Genomic DNA, 27945 nt, shown 5'->3' with positions numbered 1-27945 from the left:
GTGTACTTGTAAATTAACATTTTTTTTCTTTCATATTAATTATTAAAGCCAATGGCGGTATATACTTTATGTACAGTTTTAATTATAAAGAGTCAACTTCAGAAATGCCAAATTGAAAATCCTAAATTTAATCTATAAAATATTCACAAGCAATTTAATTGCTACTGATCAAAATTCGTACGTACAGTTAATAGTTATAAGTCATAAAGATAAATGATACAAACAACGTATCAAAAGAGTTTACTCGATGTTATACTGGATTTGATTGATCTTGATAGATCTATAAAATATACTTTGAATATCACTAGAGTTACTTACATTATTCGCTCAAATATTTTATTTCATGTATATACACACATACACGTATGTGCATGACATACGCATCACTCAAATAATTTTAGATACACGTACAAAATAAATTTTAAAAATCAAGTTTTCTTTTCATGTATGATATTCTGTAAAATAAAATCCTTAAGTAACACTTAAAGAAATACAAAAAAAAATGATATGATATAAAAGCTTGCTTTTAACTGACTTTGACTACTAATGAACAGAAGATGTATATATACCTTCTAACGGAGCCTCGTTACAAACCCAGTCACGTAAAGTATGAATTTTACTTTGAAATATAAACAATAAGAACTTGTTATTCTATAAATATGCATCAACAAAAAAATACTGCTATATTTTTTACTGCGCTCTATTTGTATCACGGCATTGCTAGATGGTATTTTCATTTCTCTCTACTTGACAATATTTTCTTGACAACATCAAATGACCTGGTCAATAACAATGCATAATAGTACTGTGCTCTATATTAATAGATACGTATGGCGTGAAATATGAGTTTCCACGTGATATTACTCCCTCTCAAAGTCAACATCAAATGACCCAGTAATCACAGCCATAGGAAGCAATATTGCGGTATATTTCAGGATTTATATGCATATACTGTTTGATTTATATTACAACTGACTAAGGAGCATTTCATATAATTTGTACTTGGATAATCAAGACGAAACATATATAATGCTATACAACTAACAATTCCGCTGCTCCTATACTGTCCTTTTATGCTGTACATACTTAATGTTATCTTATCTACACTCGCCTATAAAATAACCAATTTACAACGTTCCTACTTGGTCTATATTTTCATGTAGCAAAGCGTTTTATTGACAATTTGAATGCAAGATCTTTTAATTGTGACCGTCAAATGTTCATTCTAATACAAATTTTACTACAATCAGCTTTGCTCTTTAAAAAATCTTTTTAATCACTGGTTAAAAATTAAGTATTATATTATCTTACAATACCTTTACCAAAAAAGAAAACCTTTCTTGTAACTCTAGACTTGTAATGTAAAGTTACATCGTCTTAACTTTACTTATCTATGCCAAATTTTGAACATTATACGCATCAATGTATTTTCATGATTTCTTTCCATGCATTCCATTCTTTTCTTCTTAAAATTGAAGTTTATATATATTACTGTTTCAATATAGGCTGCAATCTTACATATACATTATATGTATGCTTTAATTAACTATTCAAGTGGAGTATGTGCTTCTCGATAGTCTAACATTTATGCTAAAAATTAATAAATGGGATTTTTCTTTACTAAACACGCACTTTACTTCTAATTTCTTATTTCACGAAATTTAAGCTAAATGGTTCAATTTAACACAACAGCCAACACTTTTTTCCAAAACGAACACTACGATAAATTGAATCAATTCGCCGTTGAATAAATTATAAATAACAAAACATAACAAATGAAATTAATGAGGTAAATTTATATATATTACAAAATATATAAATTATAATAATATTATAAGAGGAAAAATTTAACTTATTCGATGGATAAGAATATAAAATTCAGAATTGATACTCCATATGAACAGTAGAAGAATAATAGAAGAAATAAAACTCTTTTTTTAATCCTTTATACAAATAGTATGGCAGCCATAAACATAATATTTATAGAGACATTTCATATATTTTATCATTATAAAATGTAATATTATTAAGTTTTTATGCATTGTTCAAAGTAATTTAAAAGTGTAATGCCAAATCAAGTTTCCACTTTAGATAAAAAAATAATGTAACCTTTGAGGACAGTCATTTGTTATGATTTTTAATCTATTCAACTTAGAAGTGAATAATAATTGCTATAATATAATAATGAATAATTTGTTTGTCTGTGTTAATACAAGTTAATAAAGATCGCTAATATCATTTATCTTTTAGCAGAGCCTGTCCACTTTGACTTAGTAATATTTTATATGTCAGTTTTCAGTCCTTATTGATAATAATAAACACATAATGCATTGATGACAAGTGATTTCATAATACACTATTTACTAATAATAAACTCTTGAAATATATAAAAATGGGCTCATCTAGCCTTATTTAAACAGTTTATCAATATAAACAGTTGTTTTTGCATTTGAAAACATACCTAACTTCTTGCTTTTATTAATACACCTGTATGAGCATTATTTTGAAAGTATAATCCTGTTCCTTGGAAAGTACTACTTCTGGAGGTAGGAAGTTGATTTTGATTTATACCACTTAAAGAATTTTCATCCATATCTTTGCTAAGTCCATCTTCTTGTTTGCTTCGTAATATATACTTAAAAAATTCGTATCTAAACAATAGGACAATTAACATAACAGTTTATTATCTTTAATATCAATTACATGGAAATTAATAAATAATTTACTTACGACGTCCAACAGATAGCAGTGGCTGGCATTTGATAAAGAACACGCGCATTCATCCCACGATAAAATCCTCGTACACCTCCCAACCTATAAACTTTTTTAACAGCATCGATCATACCTCTTGCTTTTATACCATCCTGTTGTGTATTCAATAACGTTTTGCAGACATCCAATGGTGTCGTCAATCCAGCTGCTATGGCTCCAGCCAAAGCACCTGTTGTCACATATAAAAATTAACATCATCTAAGATATATATAGAAATTATATAAATAATAAAATATATACCAGAAATCATATGTGCTTGCGGACTATAAGAATGATCTGGATTTGTCATAGATTGTACAAATTCGTAAGCAATAAAATGAATGCTTTGGAAAGGCACATTCATAGCAAGCTGAGTTGTATAACTTCTGTAAAACGCATATACACCTTCTCGTTTATATATAAGTTTTATGCAGCTGATAACATTTCTATAAGGAGAATTATACATTTGCAACCGTTGTTTAATCACTGTAACAAGTATAATGATAATAATTAAGTATAATAGCTTGTGTTAGGTAAATTATGCCATTGTATGCAAAGTACATATACATCTAACCTTCTGCTGGATTCATAACACCATCATGAAGGATCGTTGACACACAGCCAGCTGCACCATAGACCAAATGATTAAATTGTGAGTGTGGCTTTGAGCTCATAAATTTATCTTTCAAAAATTCATAGCAAGAAAAATATAAAGCATGTGCTGGTCCAGCTCCGGCAACCATTGCTCCCATGCCTCGAAATGGCCTTAACAAACCCTCTTGACGCATCATTCGAAGGAGTACATTTCCTACTCCTCCTCCCCCACCTGGGCCTGGTATCAGTGACTGCATTCTTGTCTAGAAAAGATATTCATTTATTATAAATATATTTCCACAATAAGTTTTCAAATTATACATATTTTCATATAATAAGTATATTAATGTATTTAAAAAGTGACATTAAAAATTACATATTAGAATTTCTTTACTTTAATAAAGATTTCAAGATAACACAAATAGGCACATAGATAATATCTAATATCTACAGAGTTTCAAATAACATGACTGGCAAATATGTGTAAGTAATGGTTATCTATCAATCCTCAATTCAAAGAATAAAGTATTTTAAAAATTTATATTTATATGTTAAATTTGATCGTTCTCTTTCACTATTTTTTAATTTAATTCCATTAATGATCAATGCAATTTTTAAAAAGTAGAAAAATATAACAAAATGAAAACATAATGTATATTAAAGAAAGGTACTCATTATAACCTATTTGTTACAAGGAAAATTTGCATTCATTTAAATTTCACCTACATAACGTTCCTGTGTTTATTATATTAATAGCTTATTATAATTATTCATACATTATAATGAATTGTTATTTTAAATATTTCATTCATTCATTCATTCATAGAAACTTGATGGTAAAATAAACTTAAGTACAGGTTTTAAGCTGAAAACCAGATCAAAAATAGAATGTACTGCAATAGACTGACAGGCTATATTACATAATGATCACTGAGTAGATAGACTCTCAACAAGATTCTTATATATCTTAACATTATTATTTATCACTCAAGATTATCTTTATATCTAATTCTTTGTTTATTTTTTAGATGTATTTAAATATGACTTAAATTGTTATATACATATATAAATTTCTTTAATTAAAATTTTGAAAAAAGTTATTTTGAAATTGAAATGTATGGCAATTTTACTAACTTATATGATATTTGTGTTTATATGTTACTTGTTTACAAACAAAATGAGGAGAATAGATCGAACTCTTGAGAATAATTCAACATTAAAAGCAAGTAATAGATTACGTCAAGTATATAATTTTAAATTTAAATGTAAGATAAAGGTTAAATAAAAAAAAAAGAATTTCCTTTCTTTTTTACCTTACATAATATCATACACAATAGGTATTATAAGAGTAATTCAAGTCACAAAGCATACATTTTACTAATATCTTTCTTTATGAAAATATATTTTTACGATATACAAAGTTATAACGACAGAGTTTGAAGCACTCTCTACAAACATTTTATCATATTTAAATAATGATAACGTTGAAACATTAAAATCACGTTCCAAGAAAACATGGAGGAAAATGTTAAAAAGAAACACATGTACAATCATGATCTTTATTACGATCATTTCCGATTGAAAGACAATTATAATGATGATAAATATTTGGGTATAATAAAAAGTTTTCTAAAAATTCTCGTCTTTATTAATCTTCCCACATGACAAGTATCGAAAGCTAAAATATAGGTGCATACATTGAGGTTATGTAAAAGATAGTCTCTGGGAGGGAAAAAACGTGGAGCAAATATACCACTACTTTACCTTGACACTGTCAACTGGATACATTATACAATGTTCCATGATTCCAGCAAAAGCACCGGCCGTCATATTAACACCCACCGATGTAGTGGGCAAACTCTCGTAATCTTCAATATTCATATCTTTAAAATGCAAATATCAAGCCGCGATGGCTTTTTCTGACCTTTTCGGTCGTGCCGCGGTATTACCGCACTAACCACTGAACTAACTCTCTTTTTCTGTCTCTTTCCTTCTCTCTCTCTCTCTCCTCTCTCTACTCTCTCTCCTGCTCTCTCTCTCTCTCTCTCTCTCTCTCTCTTTCTCTCTCTCTCTCTCTCTCACACATACAAATACACTATTCTTTCTTATCCGCTCTCGTTCTCGCTCGCTCTATGAGTTACGACGAGGAATGAATAACTAAGTTTTCCATAGTAACACTGTGTGTAACACACCAAGAGACTATTTAAACCTTGGAAATCGTGAACACTTTTCGCGCGTTATTTCGTATCCTTTTTATCGTCGACTTTATCATTATCGTTTCCGTAAAAAAAAAAAAAAACTAACAAGTCGTATAAAATTGTCGGTACATTAAATAATCGACTCGTGCATTCGCATTCGTTGATCGTATCTTAATAGGGCCGAATCGGAATCGAAAAGGCTGCTACCCCTGAACGCTCAAATTTATGACGTTACCATCCCCTCTCTATGGATCGAAGTCGCATGGTAACGTAAGCTCCTAATAAATCTTAAAAACCGTTTGATAAGAAAAGAAACACTAATTATTCTAATGAAAAATTTTCACAAAATTCTGATAGATCTAACGCTACTTTACCTACTTCAATTTGCTTAACACTATCATGAATGATCGTTGATCATTAAGTTAGTGAGGTTAGGTCGCGAGCACGTGTCGCGCATGCGTCGTATTCGACCACGTGGTCGCAGCACGTGAGCTACCAGCGGTAGGAAGAGAGAGGGAAAGAAAAAGGAGAGAGGGAGAGAGAGTAATAAAATCGAGACGGACTATTCCTTTCTCTCTTTCTTTTGCAGCTACGAATATATATATATATATATATACACACACACGCAACAACACGCAATTAATTAAAAAAGGGCATATGTCCATTATATATCTCCTTTTTCCTAACTCCTTCAAAGAAAGAATAGAGGACGCTTTCCGTGTCATATATTTACAGTCAATAACTGCATTAAATTTTTTTTAATTTTGTCACTTTTTTTGAACTATTATTATATATATACATATATCATCTCTATTGGAATCTTACTTGTTCCTTTATGTATGTATATCATACGTATATATATATATGTATTATTCTTTTTCGTAATCAATTGTAACTACCGGTAATCAAAGACGCTTATTATTCAATCTGTCATGACTCACTCATATCAGATAAACGAATGGCGTAATAGAGAATATGTTTTATTTAAAAAAAACTATGTTGTCATCGTACATTTGTACGAAATATTGAAAGTTGTTTCCATTTTTGCTTAGTCACTATTACCGTATCTTTTCTTTCTTTTGCGTAACATGTTGCGATGAAAAATTCAATTTATTGAAATCTTGAAATTATTTTCTTTTTTTTTTATAATATAAAAGATGTGAAATTAAAGTTCATTACACCCTCGATCTTATATTCTCTTAGAATATTCGCTACTATTGTCGATGATCTATAAAATCAAACATTACATAATATTTTTGTGTCTTCGAAACCGCATTGTAAATATCGAAACGTGGCGCACCTTGATAAATTGTTTCACGTTACAATCGACTGATAAGATTACGTTGAAAATTTTATTTCATATTTCTATACGCTGTTGGATATGTCGTTGGATACGATTTATTTTACGTCGAAATATTTATAATATAAGCACGAGGACACAATGTATGCGTGCCTAAAGAGATAAAATACGAGTGTTATCTCACTCTCTCTCTCTCTCTCTTTCTTTCTCTATTTATAGTTGCTGAGATTGTTCTGTGTTTATGTATATACAATATATCATACGATTACTTCCATACACATAACTCCTATATCCTAAAGATCATTTTAAATTATTTCTACGCTACGAATATAAATAATAATTTTTGATAATTATTGCTAATTATAACATAATATCAAGCATAAATATCGGTTTAGTAAATGTGATACGTACACATGTATTTTTATTCATGCATTACGTATGGATTTATGAAAGGTTAGGTGAGACTGTTGTTCGAAATAATATCATTTTTAAATTAACATAAATCGAAATAAACCATCTGTAGAAAACAAGGAAAATAACGATTGCCAATATCAGCCTTCCATTCTTTTTATTTAACTTCATCTCATTTTTACGCGAACGCGGTACGATTTCTTATTTACATAGAATATTATCAAAAGAAATGGTAATGACAATTAAAAAACGTTTTTTCGTTGTATTCTGCTTCATTCATTTCTGAAACTATTTAATACGTTTATCGCAAGATATATATTATATGTACATATTTAAAATTTTCTTAATAATAGCACAAACTTAAAATATATTATACAAAATAATGTTAACACACTGCAAAGTACATTGAAGGAATGAAAAGATAGATCGTTTGATTGTGTATATAAAACTCGCTTTATTTTCAGAGCGATTATTGTAAATATGATATTATAAATTTTGGAAGTGACTGTTTTATAAATTGGAATAAATACATGAAAAATTTGAAAAAGATATTCTACAATATAACTATTATAATCAAATTTAACATATTCAGATTATATATACATATATATATATACATACACATATATATATATCATAACTTATATATATATATATACATACACATATATATATCATAACTTATATATATATATACATACACATATATATATCATAACTTATATATATATATATATATATATATATATATATATACACATAGTATTTGTACAATGTATGAATATACAGAATTAATAATACAGTTATCGTGGAAAAAGTACACAACTCTGCAAAATATGGCATTTAAACATCATGTGGTTCACTGTTACTAATGTTTCAACTTACTATCAATTTATCACAGTGAATCTTAAAAATCATATATTATATATTTTAATAACTTGATAAAAAAGGTATCGCTTCGCATCTAGTATTATTTTGCTCTCTGACAACTTATATTATTACTACATTTTGTTGTACAATTAGTAAAATAACATTGCTTAGTTTTATTAGGATTAAATATAATGATAAGTAAAATACATTGTACTCTTATTCATCTATAGTATTATATATAATTCACTCATTTTAAATATATAAAAGAAACAACCGTCTTTATATTGTAAAAAAAATAATACATGATAAATTTTTCTTCAGTTATCTCTTTCAAAGCATATGGTAGTTTATCAATCGATTTTTTCTTATATTGCTTTAAATAAAATTACTTTATACAAATGTATACATAATGCAATAAGCATATAAATTTGTCATATAAATTTTGAGCATTTTCCTTCAGATATGCAAATATTGAAAAATATACATTTCTGTTTCTACATAGCTCAAGTTAATTAATGGTTATTATTCGTGCAATTGTGTTATTCAACCTCTTTATATCAAATTATTAAATAAATCTATATTAAAAGCAATTATACTTATTGTACAATAAATACATAGTTCTAAGGAACAACAGTCTAAAGTATATCTACGGCTTCAGTGTTTGTTTTCATTAAAAATTATCTGATATAGATTATAATTAACAATAATTATACATAATAACATAATTTAAAAATAAAACTCATAATTTTGTACACAATATCATCTACATTAACTGGCCAAATCAGCTAATTAGATTATAAGACATCATTTCATATTTTAAATACATTAAGATGATATTAGAAAAATAAAATGTTTCAATTCTGTATTATACAGAGTACAATATGATTCAACATCTGAAGCCATGAGTTGCTAGCTACACTTGATTAGATCTTCTACTTCGACGAGAAGAACTTGAAAACAATGGACGTGGTTTATACAAGTCATCGCTTGAATATCGTTGACTGCTTCTATGCCGACTGTAAGCATTGAAGGTAATTATTGTGAAATATGATAAAATTATCATTTTCACTATCTAAGTATGGGACAATATTATATTACAATGAAGTATCAAGGAATTACCTTTTTTCTTCTTTCATTATATTAGATGATGGAATTTTTTCACTTGTTGCTGACACATCACTTTCCGGACTTAAAGGCATTACGAAATTTTCTCCATTTAGGAGACTTTGTGAAACACAAGGATTTGCATGAAGTCTTTGCTTCTTTGAAGGAATCATTTTTCTTTTTTTCATATTGCTTAAAGAATTATCATTTGGCGTAACTGTTTTATGACCATTATTATTATTATTTGAGTTATTGAACAGTATGTCTGTTAAAGGACTTCCTGAATGTTTTCTTTTTGTCATTGGTGGTGCCATAGTTTTAGAACCTGACGACACTACTTGACCACCTAAACTTTCTATCATATCTTCTAGAGTATTACCTTCCACCATTACTAATGAGTGTAAAAAACTAGAAAATTTATTAGATTCTTCATTATCAAGTTTGAAGTATCTGCAATCTTCATGATCATCATTAACTTTTGGTAAAAATTCATTCTTGGAAGACTGTGCATTAGCTTGTCCAGACAGTTGTTCATCAAGTTCATTATATTCTGCAATATCTCTAATAGGAGATTTTGTTTGTTCAAAGACATTGTCACTTCTGTCGCACCACATTAAACCGTGTTCTATACTTGTATTCATATCAATTCTACTTATTTTATCTGCCAATTCATTATCATTTTCAGCGACAGTATCTGTTGAGTTAATTTGGGTTTTAAGAAATGTTTCAGAATTTGTTCCTACTATCTCCACTACTGCAACAGTATTTTTTGTTTTCGAACTTTCTTTACTATTAGTTGGAGTTATATCATCTTTACAAGTTTCATTTATTGTTAGATGTTCTCTAATAGCATCTTGTTGTTGTGTTCTATTGTTATTTTGAAATAATCTTGTATGACATATTGCTTCATCTAAGGATTGCTTTATACATAATTCCAAATCAGATAATTTTGATGCTAAATTAGATTGTTTTTGTAATAAATCAGTACCACGAAGTTCTCCTTCTAATAATATCATCGTACGTTCCTCTAATGTTAAATTTATTTGGCGATCTGGATAAGGTTCTTCGTATTCTTCATCTGGTATTTCTATTATTTGTACACGTTCTTCGTCGGGAACTGTCTCGAAATCATTCATACTGTTTACTGGCTTTGAACGTGTTATTAACTCGGCCCTTTGCTCCACTTTTTTTTCGACTTTTTTATCATCCTTTTGCTTTTGTTTCTCCATTTGTTTCCTAATTTTCATTAGCTTCTTGGCCTCATGTATGTTTTTCGCAAATTTAGGTTTTTTTATCTTCACTTCACTCAAAGAAGGTAAATCATTTTCATTGAGTAATGGTCTCTTTTTTAATGGCAAATTGTTTTCACTTGACTGCATTTCTACTTGCAGAATATCTCCATTACTGTTGTTTTGATTGCAGTACGATTCGATATCGGTCAAATATACATCATCTTTATTTATATCATCATAATTTTCATTCTGTAATTGCAATTTCATTTTATTTATTTGTGTTTCTCCTATACTGTCTGACGTCTCACTGCTTGAATTACTGACATGATTGGTTTCTTTATTTAAACCAGACGAACTTGATTTACTGGTTGTAGCACTTGAGCTAGAAGTACTAGATTGTGAACTTTTGCTATTAGATCCATTTGAACCATCTCTGTCGGTGGAACGACGGTCGTTAGAATTTTTCCGTAAACTAGAATGGTCATCCTTTGCTTTTGATTTCTTATCGTCTCTTCTCTTTTTGTCCTTAGCTTGTGCATCACTTTTGGAATCTTTTTTAATATCTACAGACTTTTCATTACGATCCGTTGTTTTACTTTGCATTTGAGTACGTACATCCTTCTTACAAATCTTATCACCGCTAATTCTAATATCTTTTTTTGCTTCTGTCTTTTCTTCTTTGCCATTCTTAGATATCTTTTTTACATCACTTTTTTCAGATTTACCTGAAGATTCTGTTTTCATAACATTACTTTTATCCTTACAATCTTTTGAGCCACGCTCATCACGTTTTGCCTTTTCTTTAGATTCGGATTTTTTCTCTTTAATATCTGACATTTTGTCAGACACCTTGTTAACTTTGTTTTCATGACGACCTTTTTCATCATGATTTTTTGAAGTAGAACTTCTATGTTCTTTTTTGTAAGACTTTTTATCTTTAATTGAATCTTTTTTATCCCTAGATTCTTTGTTAGACTTTACATTATCCTTATTTAATTTTTCTTTTTCCGTTAATTCTTTCTTCTCTCTAAGTTCTCTAATTTTTTCTTTATAAAGATCTTTCAAATCTTTTGCTTCCTTACTGGTACTAGTTTCTTTTTTATCAACCTCTTTTATCTTTTCTTCTTTAATTTTACTTACATTATCTTTAACGCTCTCTGCAATATCTTTGCTTTTTTCAACAGCATCTTTTATTTGATTGGATTTATCTTTAACCTTACCCTTAATATGTTTATCGTGTTTTGAACTACTATGACTACTCTGCTTCTTCTTTTCATTGTCTTTCTCCTTATTTTTTAGATCCTTGGAATATACTTTTTCTTTTGTAGATTTAGACTTCGAATTTTCACTATCTTTATGCTTATCTTTATATAATTTACTGTCATATTTGTCCTTTGTACTATTGTCTGTTGCATCGCTAGAATTTTCCTTGGATGGTAAATTAAGTTTAATGTTTTTTGTTGTATCTTTTGCATCTTTAAAGTCAAATGTGCTTTCTTTACATTTCTTTGATTCAAAAACGTTTTTATTATTTTTATTCTTAAAAGATTCAAATTCTCTAAGAGCTCTGAAATTATCTTTTGTGGATTTATTTTCACACTTATCTTTGGAAGTTTCTTCTTTGATACCATCATGTATCGGCGTAGAAGCGTGGTTAGACAATCCAAAGTCAGTTACTATCGATAATCTTGAATCGGACGAAACTTTACTAAGTTGTGAATCTTGATTGCTGCAATCAAAATTATCCTGCGATATCTCATTGGAGAAATCAGGACTTCTAGATCTATGACTCGTCAACTCGGATATACCAGATAAATGTGAATCGTTAGATATATTTGACTCATTTAAATTCATAATATCAATTGGCTCAAAAGTTGGACTATCTTCTTCTTCTTCATCTGCTTTGTCATCTGATTTTCCAGATATATTTAAACTTATATTATTAACAGTCTTATTGAAACTTACACACCCTTCATCCAATATTTTTTCTTCAGAAGAGGCATGTCCATTCTCAGAAACCGGATCTTTATTTCTTTCAGAATACTTTTCCATCATTTCTAATTTTTGTTCATCAGACGATTGTTCAGATTTTTCGTCTTGCTTGACATCAAGATCATCTATCGCATCTACAGATTCAAGTGACACATCCTTCAAACTGTTTTTGTCAGATTCTGGTGAAACTGGATCTAAATCTTTAGGCAATAGATCTTTAAGACCACAACTACTAGATTTTTCTTTAGTTTTGGGTCTTTCAATGCCTAAAAATTTGTATACAACATCCTCTATTTGAGGCATGAATACTGAATAGACCTTTGGATTTACTACTTGATCGACTATACGTTCAACTCCAGCATCTAAATATGGTGCTTCGTGTATATGCTTACGCAATGTTTCTCTGACTTGATTTTTATTAAGTTCTGGCTTCCATAACTGCTTGTCAAGAAATGAATTAACAGACCCCTCCACTCTTGTACGTAGATTTTGATACGCAGGCTGTGTGAGAGATAATATTTTATTATTTACTGTTTCTTTATAAACGCCAAAACAAAAACTCCAATAAAATGTTTCTCTGATATTATTTAGATGACACTTATATTAGAGAAAAATATAAACATACAATTTATATACCTTTGTGTCAACATCGGCTATGCATTCCTTACGAAATTGATCAAAAATACCCTGCGATTTGACTTCACCAACGATATGATCTACAAGACGTGGATCGCCGGCTAACAACGTACTAGATAATCCTAACTCCATTCTAAATATTATTATAATAGAAATAAATATCACTCGATTACGATCAAGAGCCAAAAGACTTTTTTCTACTAAAGTCGATCTGTGAAATAGTGAGCAGCCATATTTGTTTGGAACCATTGTCTATGCAGTAATGCCAAGCAATACATTTATTTCGATACCAACTTAAAAAAAAAATCTCTATAATTTACTCGCGATCTTTCAGGCTGTTCACTATCTTTTGTGACAGGTATGGACAAAATATGAACTACGAATACAAGCGTCTATATGTATCGGTGTATAAACTTGTTTGGTTATTCCTCTCTCACGCGACATAATTATTGGTTTAGTGTATATATATATATCTTTCTTTGACGGTATCTATAAGTAACAGTAAATAATTTTTATTTGTTCTATTTATAATTTATCCGATCTACTTTTTACATTTTTAAATAAAATGAGTATCTCTTTTACAATTATTTAAAAAATATTATTTTTAATTATGTATATGTTTATATATAGAATTGCTTATTACAAATACTTTGCGTACGTATCTGCATAAATGCATTCGCATCATACTTACAAATATATCGATCTAATTTATTGAATAAATTTAAATACTACTTATACCACATTTCTCAATCGTTTCAAGTAATGACTGCAAATTAGTCTCAAAAAGTTCACACCTGATTGGCATTTCTAAAGAATAAAATGGATTCTTGAGAGCATAATCTGCATAAAGTTCGTATACTTTTTTCGTCAAAATTTCCATTCCTAACTGTGATGGCTCTGCCACTATCATAAATTTAATTCCAGTGAGCGTTTGATAGCAGTACAAGCGAAACGTGTCTGCTTCTAGAATTTCAATTCCAGAACATCGGGGTTCAGGGCTCAACTGACTAGCTATCGCAAATAGAGGATAAAACATAGATGCGAGAAAAATTTTCTCATTAGTTGTCATTTTTGCACGACTAAACTTTAGTGTTACAGGAAAATTTTCTGGTTGATTTAACATTTCCAGCACATCCCTTCCATCTTCCAATTCATTGCCGATAACGGGACTACCGTTTACAGCAGTTAACATATGGCCTACTGAATAAGAATATTCTATTAAATATACAACTAAATATAAAGAATATGTTCCTAATAATTTAATAATATTAATAAAATCTATTACCATTTATACCATCTTTTTGACCAAAAGATACAACAATCTTTTTATTTTCATAATTTAATTTTATATCCAATGGATAAGCGAAAGTTCTTTCATTTTCCACTTTGGGAATATTGTGATCATGATTAAAAATTAAACCTCCCGATTTTGATACAATATAAACACCGTATATCACCATTATTAAGAAAATTAAAGGTTATGTGTCTCTATTTATAATCTAGCAATGCACATCTCAAAGTATACCAGATCAGCTGTTTAGTTTAATTACTAACATCGTCACTTGTCGTAATTTTTCGAAATTAATTTTTATACGTTGGCACAACTTGTTTAGTACTCTTATTATTTTTTTTTTCCCCCAATTGTACATATATATGATCAGAGTGTGAATTTTCACTAGAAGTATCTATAATGTTTTGCAAAAATATTGAGTAAAGTGTATATCAGTTTTCTTATATCGCTTTTAAATTAATTATAACAATCCTTAAAATCCCATGTTGTTATTTTATATGGTACATAATTATATATTTACATTCTTTACTCTAACTTTCTGTTACATTTTATAATTTAGTTAAAAAATAATGTTACAAAGTGACATTTTGTATTATTAAATAATTATGTTACAAAGTGACAAATTGTATTATTAAAGCTTATTAAAAAAGGATAAATCAAATAAATTTCATTTAAATTTAATCATAATATGTAGTAAATAATAAATAATTTTGCAGGATCAGTATGACACGTAAGTGTGTGCTATGTAAAGAGACAAATTATAAAAATACTTATAGTTTCTTCTCAGCTCCAAAGGATCCAGAAACACGTAGAAAATGGCAAGCTGCAATTGCTATAGAAAATTATTCTGTAAGCGATGATACATATGTTTGTAGTAAACATTTTCATAAAAGTGATATTATCACACATTGGGTTAGCGGAGTACCACCACATGTTATTACTGTGAGCTACATATTTACAAACATTTCATTCTTATAAAAATTGATCTACATGTAAATATTTCAAATCATTTTAGATAAAGTATAAAAAATGTAGATTAAGACCAGGTGCAGTACCTGGTAGAAATATTCATCTTCAGTCAAAAAATAACGAAGCCAATGAAAAAAATCATTCCGATTTGTATGGTTTAAATGATTTTTTAACATTTCGTAATAATTTGGTGCAAAATATTGATAATAAAAAAGAGAATTTTCTTATACCCAAAAAGGACCAAATTTCAAATGCAGAAAAAGAATGTCTTGAATTTATAAATCATGAATATGCACATGAAAATACTAATCGATCAACAAAGATGCAATCTTTAAAGGATGAATCAAATATAAATATGTCTGTTGATGATTCTAGAACACAATTAAGACTGTCTTCTAATAGAAATAATAAACATGAAAAAATAATGCTTACAAGTAATTACAATAATTTTGAAGTAAGTATTGAAGCAGATAATAATATAGAAAAAACAAGGCAAAAAGAAAACAATAATTATAATCAACTCTCTGGAACAAAACTTGAAAGAAGTAAAAATAATTCTTCAAATATATTCAGTTATTCTGAAGAGGATGAGACATCGGCAGATATGTGGGAACATGCAGAAGTTAAAAGCAAAACTTATATCATGGAAAAATGTATAGATAATACTCTACAGAAGAATAGAAATTTATATATGAAAAATCAAACATTAAATATTGTAAATGATCGTTTAAATAGATATAACGACTGTGTATATGATGAAATACGAGAACATGAAATCTTGTTTGAAGATTTACTGGAAATGTGTTTTGAAATTGCTTTACCAAGAGGTTGGTCGTGTAATGTAACTTCTGAAGGACATGCTACAACAATAGTATATCTGAGCATGGGAATGACAAAAACTGGTATGCCTTTTTTGGAAAAACAAGTATTTGTAAAAACTGATATGATATTACGGTGTAGTGCTTTAAATCAAGAAATTGATCCGATAATGTATAATCTTATAAGAGAAGGTAAAGATAATAAAGTGCAATGCTTGTTAGATATTGAGGAATTAATAGATGAATTTGACATAAGAATTATTTGCGAAGGTATGTACCAAATTATACAAATAGGTTATTTCTAATAATATGTATTAATTTTATTATTTATCTCATTTAATTAGGCATAACTGAAAATTTTCAAGAATATAATTGTCCTAAAATAGCCTGTAAAGATGGTATACGATGGAGACATATACTATGCCCGCTCATTATAAATAACGATTCTATGAGATGTTCCAAATGCAGCATGTTATCTCATTTGATAAGACGCAGATCTAAAGAGTCTGTATCTTATAATTCCAATTTTACTTTAAGAGAACAAAGAAAAATGTATACACGCCAAAGAAACATCAGACATGCAAAAGAGCATTACACGAAATAAAAATGTTAATATTTAAAAAAGGTCTTGTACCTGGTTACATGAAGATAAAATGTACATATATTTTCAATGTTTTTATAATTCTTAGAAGTGACACAAATAAAAATAATTATATTATTTATTGAAATATTAAATATCTTAAATTTTTTAAAATTGATCACTCATTTTACAGGTATATATATAAATATATATATATATATATATATATATATATATATATATATATATATATATATATATATATATTTGTTCAATCAAAAGAAGAAAATTCTTTTTTCTTTTTTTTCTTTTACGACATTTTTTAAAACAAATTTTCGTTTAGAACTATCTCAAGAAGATTGAATAATGTACAATGATAGACTTAACTTTTTATACCAAAAAATTTAACATAAGATTTCGTTAATTAATTTTGTATAAAAAATAACTTTATTTTTTCTTTTTGGCCCATTCATTTTGAAGTTCTTGTAACATTTGTGGTGTTAGCAAACCTTCTGCCAATAATCTTTCTGTTAATTTACCCTTCCTTATAGGTAGAGAGGGTTTATGTTTATCAGTTTCCTTATTTCCTAAAGTAAAATATAAAAAAATCAATTTGCACACACTCATACATATTAAAAATGATTAATATAAGTCACATATAATTATTAAATGTTAAAAATATAATACAATGTTTTTTTTATTACTTTCACTTTCTTAACGAACTTCTGTAATTTATTATTTGATTTAAATTTTACCTTTGTAAAAATTATTTTTCTGTGTTTGTAAATAAAATTGATCCATTTCTGAAATAGATGCTTCTGCGCTTGTCCCTTCTGTACAATGAAAATATTCTAATATCTTATCAATATTTAATATATAATAATGAAAATTGATATTTACCTGTTGCAGAATTATTTAATAATTGTGTCAACTGAAGTACTCCACTTTGGATAAGTGAGTCTAATTCTTGCTGAACATCTCGTACTATAGTAGCATCAGGGAATAAATCCATAAACCGATAACTGCATTAAAAAATATGAGTTGAATTTGTTTTAAGTAAATATCTATAAATCTCTATATATATTATAGATACCTTAACCAAAGATATAAATCCATAACATCAAACACAGCTTCCAGATGAACAAGATCAAGTATAGATTTAGGTGTTGAAAATGGCCAACCAATATGTTTGCATAACCAATTAAAGGTAATTTTATCATTTTTACTATATTGACGGGCAAACTATAATAAATATCGTTCTATTATTATCATTTACTGTAATATTAACATATGTAGATTATTGAAATTTATACAATTAGTTTATTTCTAAGAAGAAATAAAGATTAGTATTTATACCTTTAGGAACATAGCACATGAAAATGGAAGTTTTTTATTAATTGGTGCACAACAGAATACGTATCGCGCACGTAATGGCAAAGGAACATGTTGTATCATATCGGCAAGGAACTTAAAATCTTCTGTATTACACATAAAGTATAAAGAATCATCAACTATAGATAGAGTTATAAAAATATCCTGAAATAATAAACATATTATTTCTTGTATATCAGCAATTAATGTATATGTAATTTATATTATTACCACAAGATTTGACAATGGTGTGTTTGGTAAGTGATAAGCATATAATTCGATTTGATCTGATGTTGGATGAAGACCAGCTTGAGTGATTGTCTCAGGTTGCTGACTGAGTAAATTTTTCAGTGTTGGAAGATCCTGTGATTTATAAGTTGTGACATAGCCCTAAATAAAAAATTCGCAAATGAAATGTTCCAAATATAAAATAAAAATTGCCTTTTAGGAGAACTTTAAATTATTATATTACTGTTTCCCATTGTGTGCCATAACGTCCTGCCCTGCCTGCTATTTGCAAAGCTGTAGATACAGAAATTGTATCCATTTCTTTTTCTCCCTTTTCATTTATTGTTGGTTGTATTAAAGAGTAAAATATAATTCTTCTAATATGTCTGTACATAAAAAAAACACATTTTTAAACTTTAATATAATATCATAGAATATATATATTATATACATATATATAGTACATTCTATGATAGTAGTATTTGTAAACATTTTCAATATTTGATAATGACATATAATACGTAGGAAACTTACAAATTTAATCCCATTCCGATTGCATTTGTTGCTATTAATACTTTACAAGAATTATTTGGATCATTAAACTTAGCAGCTTGTGCAAGTTTTGTTCCTGGTGGTAAACTACCATATATTATTGCCGTTTCTATTCCTTCTGCTTCTAGTTCACGAGATACAGCGAATATATCATTTTTATTGAAGCAAACTATACAGTCACTAGATTGAATATTTTTAAATGTTTGTAGCGCTTTATTTTCTACTTCTAATTTAGTTAATCGTTTATATTTTCGAATTTCTGGAGTTTCACCCGTTGTGAGACATATAGCATTTATCTATCAAAAATAATGTTACGATTAGCAAATAAAAAATAATATGAAGTATATCAAAAGTAAATAAATTAGAAAAATAGACAATTACTAAATCTATTGCAGCTGTTTCACCACAAAGATGTATTTCATCGGCAGAAATTCCAAGAAGAGCTCTTGTCCATGCCCACCCTCTCCCAGGATCTTTAATTAATTGAATTTCATCAATTACTGCAACCTCATCTACAATAAAAAATAATGATAAAATAGTTACATAATATACCAAGAGCAACATCCAAAAGAAAGTTTAGAAATAGTTAAATATGAAAATATTCATTCCAAAATTATGAACAAAATTAACATCATTACATAATTAATACATACAAGGAAGATTTAAGTTAATCATTTCCACCGAACAAGATATATGATTCGCTGGATTGTCTGAACTATGAGCAAATCTTTTCTCTTCTCCAGTTACTAAATCACAAGGAGTTCCCTGATTAGAATTATAAAAAATGTAAATTTGTTAAAACTTCTTTAAATTCTAAAATACTTTGAATAGATATGTGATAAGTATACTAACCATATCATTACATTTATTATATACTTCTGAAACTAATAATTTTAATGGTCCACAATATACTCCACTTTTTGCTCTGATGAATCTTTCTAAAGCATGATAAGTTTTACCACTATTTGTTGGACCAGCATGAAATATAATTTTTCGCGTTTTTGCTCTTGCGTATGGATACCTATAATTAAATTATACATATTATTCGGCTACTTTTTAAAGATTATCCAGTATATGTGCACTCTTACCAATTAGCAGGTGATCTGAGATCACTAATTTTTTTAAGATCATCTAAGCATTCCATGTGTGGAAACATTTTTTTAGCAAAACGTAAAAAATATGGATAAATATCTGTTACATTTCCAGCATGTTGAAGAATGTCACTTAAAGTAATATGGAGATCAACTGGTAATGATTGAGACTGAATACAATATTCCCTGAATTTTACAAATGCTTGTTTTTGCAAATAATCTATAAAGTATATGCTTTTATATAGATTATTCTTAAAATAAATAATAAATGTTTACTATAATAATATGAAACAAATTTATCTGAACATACCATCTAATCCACATTCCATCGCCAAACTTTTAATTTCCCTTGCCTCTATAAATTTGTTTAAAACTATTAACAAATCTGTTTTATTCAAATTACCAGTCAATTCGCTTCCTATATTAATATCATCTGAATTTGACTTTACGGGTACTGGACGAAATAATGTATTTATATTTATATCCTCGGCATTATTTTTACTCTTTTTTCCTCTTTGTATATGTATGATACTTGCTGTCGGATTTATTGATCTAAAATAGTTAAAAAAAAAATATATATATATATAAATCTTTTACAAAACAATTATCTAAATATTTATTCTGCGTCTAATAAATCAATTAATAATTTAGAAAATTAAATAGGTTACCTTTTCAATAAAATACATGCTAAAAAAGAACCTCTTTGTATATACTGTTCACAGATAAATGTCTGTATCGATAACATTTTTACCAATTATATCTGTAATTGTTAGATTATTGAAATAAATAATAACAAAATTAAAATTTACTTCACTCACATAAATCAGCTTTATTGAGTCACAATTACAATAAAAACGTAATATTAGTTATAACAATTTTCTGAATGTTCAAATGAAGGATCACTTTTAGGTTCTTTTTCAAAAGAATTATATTCTTTTATGAGTTAAAGAAAGTTACTTCTTTTATTAATCCTTTTTTATAAATAGAAGTTCTATAAATTCATATTTAACAACTACATGTGATTATATTAAATCGAACTAGACTAGATACAGTGAAATTACATCAATCGTTTCTTTTACGCACTTGTATTCGGTATATAATATGGCGATATTCAATCAGCTGTTTTCTATCTTAATGTATTTTTAACGCAATAAATACTTATAAATAAAAAATTCGAAACGAAATTCGTAAGAATTATCGTTGTGAAGTCATCCATTATATTTTTGTTAATATTAAAAATGAACAAAGGTTGTTGGAAATTTGACGAGGAAGATAAAGGTAAGTTAATTATATTTTTAGATTGTGTAGAGATAAAAGAAATAAATAAAATTAAGGTTAACAAATCTTACATATATTTTAGAAAACTAATACAAATGAAAATCTTTACTAGTAAAATGTTAAGATCAAAAAATTTTTATATATATATATATATAAATCGTACTTTAAACTATATAAGCTCCAACATAGACAGAGTCGAGGATGTATTAACTTGCCATTTACAGCATTGTATATAGATTGGGAAGAAGATACGGAAGATGAACAGTCATCCAAAGTATTTAGCTGTTGGGATAGAATACCTGACATACTTTTGGAAGAGATATTTTCGTATTTAACTATTCGTGAGCGATACTATGCTTCTCTTGTATGTCGCTCTTGGTATCATGCATTCAAATTGCAGAATGTATGGTCTACATTTACATTAGAAGATACAACCTTAACAAGAGGAAAATTTAATTATTATAGTGGTTGGCAATATGTTCTGGATCATATCAGAACATCAACTTGTCTTAATAAAGTTGGAAAAAATTTTAGAACTCTTGTCTTTGAACCTATGTTAAATTTTTATAATTTATATGAATTTATGAATATGATATCTTGGTATACGGAAAGACAAGGATCAGATAATACTTCTGTAGCAGGTGTAGGTATTAATATTCGAAGGCTTAAGTTTACATTTCCTTGTAATATGGCAAACAGAGATGATCCAGATCGTATTAGACTTTTTGGTACAGGAGGAAAGCTACTCGAAGCTTTGAAAAGACTTATGAGGAATTTAAAGAATTTAAAATGTTTAGAATTAATCGATTTAATGCTCGATAGTAAGGAAGCTTTACATTTAATGGATGATATTTGTGAAAATTGTACTCAGACTTTATCAAAGTTAATATTAATAAATACTACTAGGTACTATTGTCCATTGTTGCATGTAGGAGTATTTCTTAATTTGAATGTAAGTCCTTGTCGAAAGAATCTACTTTTGTTAAATAAAATATATAAAATACATATAAAACAAACGATATGACTATTATCTATTTTTTGTTAAGGTTCTTGTTATAAGTCCACAAAATCTTCATGAAGATGTCATTGAATTACTTGGACATACAAGATTAAAACATCTTCATATTTTACAAAATCGATATAGTCCGAAGGATACAACTGTTAGATTGGTAAAAAAAAAAATTATCAAGTTACGGAATTTTCATAATCTTAAAAGGAAAAGAAAATGCTAATAAAAATATAATTGCAGCCAAAAAGAGCATCATGGATTAAAATGAGATCAAATAACCCATATATAAAAGTACATTTTGAAATAGAAAGTCGTAAATCTACAGATGTACTTTTACCGATAGATCTGTTAGAACACAGTGCTGTACCATGTCATAGTATAGTCATAGACAATCCAAGTACACAGGTTAGTAGAATATATTTTCTGAAAAAATATGTTATAATTATATGTGTATATATAATCATAATCATGAGGTATTACAGATTTCACCATCATGGATCATTACACATGGTTCTTTTTTCGATTCAACAATTCGAATTTATGCATTCAAGGGAATAACAAGATATTATTTACATAAAAATTTTTCTAAAAGATTGGATGAGGCATTGGTACAATTTTGCAAAATGTGTCCCAATCTACACACTCTGGTAGCATTTTGTGTTTAAAGAAAATTCTGATCTTGTCAATTTGTGATAGCTTTCTTAAGCCCTATACTGATGCTAATTAATACCTTAATTGTGTAAACATATGTATGCGAGTTTTTGCATTACAAAATATTTTTTTTAGAGTGTAAGTTCCTCTAACAAAATCTTCTAACCCTAAAACTTTTAACACTTTTACGTCGTTAGATATTCTATTAAAATATTAAATGAACTTTTCAATTTTTTTTTCAAGCATTATATGTCCTTTTTTCTGTGAAAACTGATCAACATACATTTTATGAATTTGTTAATAATGTACAATTTTCTGTGTACAATTTTATATAGTCTCACACACAGAAATACTCAGATACAATTTAATGTTGATAAAATTGATTTGAAAGTAACTAACAGTATTATCTTGTATAATATTTTTCTTCTTTTTTTTTCGAGCATGACTGTTAACATAATTGTTATATAAAAAATTATTTTCCATACAGATGATTCGTGATAAAATATCAACATCAACGATACTAGAAATAGTTTCCACGGCAAAATTCCTTCGTTGTTTGTATGTTCGACGTAATGTGGTTTTAAAAAGATGTGATGGAGATTGGTTAAAAGTATCATGTTGGACGCCTGAACATTATCAATGGATAAAAACGAATAGTCGTAGTTATGACGATACAGAGAGAGAAGTATCAAAAATATTAGGTTATAGATGGCATATGCTATCTGAAAAAGAATTTAAGAAACAAACAATTAATTTACATATTTAACTGATATCTAGAATATAAGATTATTTATATTCGTACATTATGTGCCTGATAAAAAATATGTAGGATCGAAGCGATAAAGTACAAGTATTAATATTATTCTATCTGCAATACCAAAAAACATTCAATTTTTCTTACAATCTAAAATTTATTTACAAAGTAAATAAATTATATTAAAAGATTATATCAGTATAAACTTTGTTTAAATTTAATAAAATCATAATAATATATGATGAAAAAGTAATGACACGATTGCAACATAGCATTTAACATGATTATAAGTTTTAGCAATATAAATGTATTATACTGATCTTCTTATGCGGAAATACTTAATTACAATACTATATTTGGCTAATGTATTTTATTGAATTTATTATTACCATAATTTTATAAGTTGCAATATTATTGAGATTAATAAATTGACTGTGATTAGAAACTCGATACACGAAAGAAAAATGTATCATACGCGATATAAAGAAAGGACTGTTGTAAATAAAAAAGAAATATGATATAATGTGTAATAACAATTTCATGCAATCTGAGGTACTACTTTTATTTATATCCTTCGTTTTCTGTTTTGACGATCATCGTTATAATATACGTCACTATGTACAATGAATACAAATACTTCATACAACATTATAATTATACACGATTATTTAGTCAAATTGAATCGCAACCGTTAAATTAACAACAACTATGTAAATATTTAATTCTACCTCTCAGTTTTTCTTATTAAAATATTTTAACTTGACTATAAAGTTAAAACACATCATATTAAACATTATAAAATATGCTATAAATTTTTACGATTATCAGTATAATGCCTTTAAATTTCAATTAAGAAATTAATCAAATTATAATAATTTTTCAACTCTTGGAACAATAAAACGTGCAGTTGTTATTAATATACCCGAAATTTTATAAATATAAATCTGTTATTGTATATACAGAATATTAATTGTACAAAATAATCACATTTCTAATTTTTTGTGAATAGTTTAAAATTCAATGATTTATTTAACTTCATATGAACCTATATTACGAAAAAAATGAAACGTTTCATAATAATCTACCACTGTTGAGTAGATACAATAAATAAAAAATCGTACTTGATTAAATTGAACAAATTTTTTATATAGAAAAATTTAATACTTGGAAGTTATGGTGCCATGGCTGCAAATCGTTTATCCCTAGTTTTATTGCGTAAAATAGTGCGCGCTTTGAAAGCAGCTGCATTCATTAAAGTCTGAAAAAGATAATATATTTTCATAGATTTTTTAATATATTATAATCACAATAATGTTCTCCTTTAAAACTATACTTACTCTCTCTAATTTAGTCGTTTTTTGAGACGTTATAGGCAATACTTTATTACCTAGATGGAAAATTTCACGCAATAACTGATTTTCTGCTAGATGGATGTTTATGCCAGGACCAAGTAATCGACAGCAAGCATTATATTGAGTACGAGCACACCAGCCTTCTAAATATAACGTTTCTTGTCCAAATCTAACATGCATTTCTGGAACAATATCTTCCTGAAAAGTGAAAGATATTTAAATGAATTTTATAGTTATTCAATTTATTCTGTTATCAATGAGCCCACATAGAAAATATTGACGAAATATTTACCTCCACATATCGTAATATATCTCGGAAATTAGCCCTTTGTTGTTTACGATCTTTCTTTGCTCTGTATTTATTAGAGTCTGTAGCTAGTTCTTTGAGTACATCAATAAGACCAACTGCCCACTCCTGCTCATAATCGTAGGAAAAATCACGACCAAGTTCAAATATCACAGCAAGAGCTTCACCTGCAGATAACCTCACATCGAGATGTGGCGATTCTAATAATTCACGTAGTCTATTGAGAGAGCTATAATTTCACGAATTAGTTATTTAACAAATATAACAAATATATCAAATATATATATATATATATATATATATATATACATATATATATATTTAATTATTTATTTATTTCATACTAACGGCATGTAATTATTGCTTCTATCACTGGCAAGCAGATTATATATTTCTGCAGAAGTCATGACAGTTAAGAGAAGGGTCCATGATGAAATTGCTGCTGCATGAAGTGCTGCTACATCTGCAGAAACTGCTGCTATTGTACCATTCCCTTTTAAATATGAACCAGAAAAAATGCCAGATAATAATTGAACAATATCAAGTGTATCAGCTGCATCGTTACCAGACAAAAACTGATTCATGCTTAATGCCCAACAACACTAAAAAAGTAATATTGCTTAATATATAGTAATAGAAATCAAATAAGCATAAGTAATTAATATATCTAATCTTTAAAATTGTATATAAAAAATATTATTTTACTTCAGAACGTGCATTCGTAGATGCTGCAGTATCATTAGCAACAAAAGTTAAGGTAGATTTCAAATCTCTACAAATTGCCTCTGCACTTTCAAAAACTCCAAGTTGAACGCAAAGTAAAGTACTCAATCTAGCTGCTGTCAACTGTTCTTCAGATCTTCCCTTCTTCAAACTTCGTTCTATAGAATCCGAAATAGTAATCTTTCTATCCTCTACGAAGTCTGGAACATACTTAATCGCAAAGATCTTTTCAATTCCATTAAAGCAGATTATCCTGCCCTTTGCACTTCTTTGTGTTAGACCATCAATAGCTTCTTTCAATTTTTCCTCAAATGCCTCTTGTTGTGCAATTTCATCAACTTCATTATCATTTACATCATCAGGCATGCTGCGATTATCTGACTGACCACTAGAGACACTGCACGCATCATTGTTGATCGAATCCTCATCAGATGTTATTTCAGCCTTTTTTCCACCGTGCCCTAAATAAATTCATCAAAATTAAATTCTATATTTTAAAATTGATATGAAATTATTTGAAAATTACAGAAGAATAAGAAAAAAAAGGACAAACGTTATAAAAACTAATAATGGTAATAAAAAATATTTATTATAAATAAATTTCTACATGTACTAACAGATTGTAATCATTATATCATCTATAGCTAATATGTGAAAGTGAATGGGATATTGCGCAATGTGTTAAATCAGAACAGCTGTTACAGTTATCACACATGATAACATATCAAATGCTTCATATTAAAGGTCATTTAATTTTTTTAATAATATTTTATGTAAATCACATATTTTCTAAAATTTGATATTTTACATAAATAAGAGTACTATAAAATAAAAGTCAATCATGGAAATAGTAATAAAACATGAAAATAAAAATAATCGTGTACAAAAGAGAAAAATTCTTTTTCTCCCTTCGAGTTACACAAATTTGTGAAATTTAAAATCTTATAAAAAAAATATCCTAATTACTAAAATTGTTGAAAAAATCATATGTTGCGTAAAATCCAACACATTTACCTAATCCTTGTATATCAATCGATTAATCCTACAATATATAAATACGAAAAAAAAAAGAAAAAAAAACAAAAAAAAAAAAAGAAACAAGAAATATTACTATATTATTATAGTATTAAAATAATTAAAAAAAGTAAAGGAACCATCTTTATAAAATTATAAAGGATCGATGAAGAAAATAAGAGATTCGTTGCATTCCAAAACCATGTGCGAAAAGCATGAAAGTCACATGGGAATTGCGGAAGGAATCTTATCGTATGATTATCGATGTGAATGCTTCATAATTAGACAAATATTATTGTTTTCGAAGGACAACACGTCCTTTCGTATGTACGTAAGGTATAAAAAAGATTCTAATCGACCGTATATGTGTATTGTGACGTAAGACGAAGTAAATAAGTTCTTTACCAAGGATGAATCATCCGAAAGAGAAACGATGAATCGATAATCGTAGGATGGTTGGGAATCACGTGTTCGTATTATCCTTTTAAATCTTATTATACATTAATACTTTATAACAAAGGTAAAGAAGATTAATTAGTATCCCTTTAGCTAAGTTAGACATAAAGAAAGCAACAAAAAGTATTCTTAAGGTATTCTTACCGGATTTTCCTCTTCTCCCTCCTTTGCCTGGCATCGTTCTTCACTTTTTTTCCTGCACAATTTATACTAAAAAAGATACTTGATCAAGAGGGTAAATGTCTAGCACTAGTAATTTTCTTTCGTATACTGAATCCACTGTATGAATTTTTAATAAGAATTTGACAAAAACTCATTAACATGTTGCGGACTGTTTAAAACATACACGTCGAGAACAGCCTTCGACGGGCCTTCTCAAGTGCACTGCCTTTGCGAACAAGCGAACGTACCCG

The 27945-nt window shown here is 27.9% G+C and overlaps 7 protein-coding genes across 23 annotated transcripts in view; 2 read left to right on the top strand and 5 right to left on the bottom strand.

Annotated features, from left to right (window-relative positions):
- LOC124954575 (mitoferrin-1-like) overlaps positions 1-7870 on the bottom strand; it is an 11671-nt gene extending 3801 nt beyond the window's left edge. For 3 of the 6 annotated variants that reach the window (XM_047507713.1, XM_047507714.1, XM_047507716.1), the window contains exons 1-5: positions 5110-6051; positions 3326-3608; positions 3013-3237; positions 2731-2941; positions 2462-2651 (exon numbers count right to left, since the gene is read on the bottom strand). In XM_047507713.1, coding sequence (XP_047363669.1) covers positions 2462-2651; positions 2731-2941; positions 3013-3237; positions 3326-3608; positions 5110-5226 — 1026 coding nt within the window. In that variant the 5' untranslated portion in view covers positions 5227-6051. Of the gene's footprint in view, positions 1-314; positions 2652-2730; positions 2942-3012; positions 3238-3325; positions 3609-4071; positions 4228-4658; positions 5024-5109 lie in introns of those variants that run through there. The other 3 variants (XM_047507717.1, XM_047507715.1, XM_047507718.1) reach the window with 3 other exon arrangements.
- Positions 5498-18594, top strand: LOC124954569. 6 transcript variants are annotated; one of them, XR_007102574.1, is made up of 7 exons: positions 5498-5808; positions 8998-9155; positions 15096-15321; positions 15395-16436; positions 16511-16821; positions 17656-17953; positions 18109-18594. XR_007102574.1 is itself a non-coding variant. In XM_047507701.1 (4 exons), the coding sequence occupies exons 2-4, from the start codon at positions 15103-15105 to the stop codon at positions 16768-16770; spliced, it is 1521 nt and encodes a 506-aa protein (XP_047363657.1). In that variant the 5' UTR covers positions 12335-14879; positions 15096-15102; the 3' UTR covers positions 16771-16936. The 6 variants fall into 6 exon arrangements, 1 of the variants encoding a protein (XP_047363657.1); XR_007102575.1 differs by having other exon boundaries at positions 5498-5813; XR_007102576.1 differs by lacking the exon at positions 5498-5808 and adding an exon at positions 6916-7296.
- LOC124954567 (biorientation of chromosomes in cell division protein 1-like 1) lies at positions 7992-13337 on the bottom strand. 2 transcript variants are annotated; one of them, XM_047507696.1, is made up of 3 exons: positions 13089-13337; positions 9244-12953; positions 7992-9140 (listed from the first exon to the last, which is right to left on the bottom strand). In XM_047507696.1, exons 1-3 carry the CDS (start codon positions 13335-13337, stop codon positions 9038-9040), a joined length of 4062 nt encoding a protein of 1353 aa, XP_047363652.1. In that variant the 3' UTR covers positions 7992-9037. The 2 variants fall into 2 exon arrangements, with proteins under 2 accessions (XP_047363652.1, XP_047363653.1); XM_047507697.1 differs by having other exon boundaries at positions 13078-13216.
- Positions 13223-14646, bottom strand: LOC124954577 (trafficking protein particle complex subunit 4). 2 transcript variants are annotated; one of them, XM_047507720.1, is made up of 2 exons: positions 14374-14646; positions 13223-14285 (listed from the first exon to the last, which is right to left on the bottom strand). In XM_047507720.1, exons 1-2 carry the CDS (start codon positions 14546-14548, stop codon positions 13810-13812), a joined length of 651 nt encoding a protein of 216 aa, XP_047363676.1. In that variant the 5' UTR covers positions 14549-14646; the 3' UTR covers positions 13223-13809. The 2 variants fall into 2 exon arrangements, with proteins under 2 accessions (XP_047363676.1, XP_047363675.1); XM_047507719.1 differs by having other exon boundaries at positions 13223-14288; positions 14374-14640.
- LOC124954568 (ATP-dependent RNA helicase SUV3 homolog, mitochondrial) lies at positions 17011-21911 on the bottom strand. Of its 2 annotated transcripts, XM_047507698.1 has the most exons (15): positions 20807-21911; positions 20657-20748; positions 20299-20540; positions 19986-20208; positions 19750-19918; positions 19551-19662; positions 19279-19409; positions 18880-19193; positions 18590-18731; positions 18349-18507; positions 18103-18282; positions 17840-17988; positions 17647-17768; positions 17502-17579; positions 17011-17333 (listed from the first exon to the last, which is right to left on the bottom strand). In XM_047507698.1, exons 2-15 carry the CDS (start codon positions 20731-20733, stop codon positions 17194-17196), a joined length of 2238 nt encoding a protein of 745 aa, XP_047363654.1. In that variant the 5' UTR covers positions 20734-20748; positions 20807-21911; the 3' UTR covers positions 17011-17193. The 2 variants fall into 2 exon arrangements, with proteins under 2 accessions (XP_047363654.1, XP_047363656.1); XM_047507700.1 differs by lacking the exon at positions 20657-20748 and having other exon boundaries at positions 17012-17333.
- LOC124954570 lies at positions 20920-24226 on the top strand. Of its 2 annotated transcripts, none has more exons than XR_007102578.1 (6): positions 20920-21266; positions 21491-22218; positions 22313-22435; positions 22516-22680; positions 22758-23064; positions 23414-23559. XR_007102578.1 is itself a non-coding variant. In XM_047507702.1 (6 exons), the coding sequence occupies exons 1-6, from the start codon at positions 21227-21229 to the stop codon at positions 23690-23692; spliced, it is 1500 nt and encodes a 499-aa protein (XP_047363658.1). In that variant the 5' UTR covers positions 20929-21226; the 3' UTR covers positions 23693-24226. The 2 variants fall into 2 exon arrangements, 1 of the variants encoding a protein (XP_047363658.1); XM_047507702.1 differs by having other exon boundaries at positions 20929-21266; positions 22758-22922; positions 23414-24226.
- LOC124954572 (interferon-related developmental regulator 2) lies at positions 23147-27945 on the bottom strand. Of its 3 annotated transcripts, none has more exons than XM_047507710.1 (7): positions 27677-27945; positions 26045-26523; positions 25688-25941; positions 25325-25568; positions 25018-25230; positions 24845-24938; positions 23147-23648 (listed from the first exon to the last, which is right to left on the bottom strand). In XM_047507710.1, the coding sequence occupies exons 1-6, from the start codon at positions 27708-27710 to the stop codon at positions 24852-24854; spliced, it is 1311 nt and encodes a 436-aa protein (XP_047363666.1). In that variant the 5' UTR covers positions 27711-27945; the 3' UTR covers positions 23147-23648; positions 24845-24851. The 3 variants fall into 3 exon arrangements, with proteins under 3 accessions (XP_047363666.1, XP_047363667.1, XP_047363665.1); XM_047507711.1 differs by lacking the exon at positions 23147-23648 and adding an exon at positions 24227-24725; XM_047507709.1 differs by lacking the exon at positions 23147-23648 and having other exon boundaries at positions 24227-24938.

This window comes from Vespa velutina, chromosome 15, assembly GCF_912470025.1.
Source record: "Vespa velutina chromosome 15, iVesVel2.1, whole genome shotgun sequence".
Lineage (NCBI taxonomy): Eukaryota > Metazoa > Arthropoda > Insecta > Hymenoptera > Vespidae > Vespa > Vespa velutina.
This window is presented reverse-complemented; position numbering and strand designations above follow the sequence as displayed.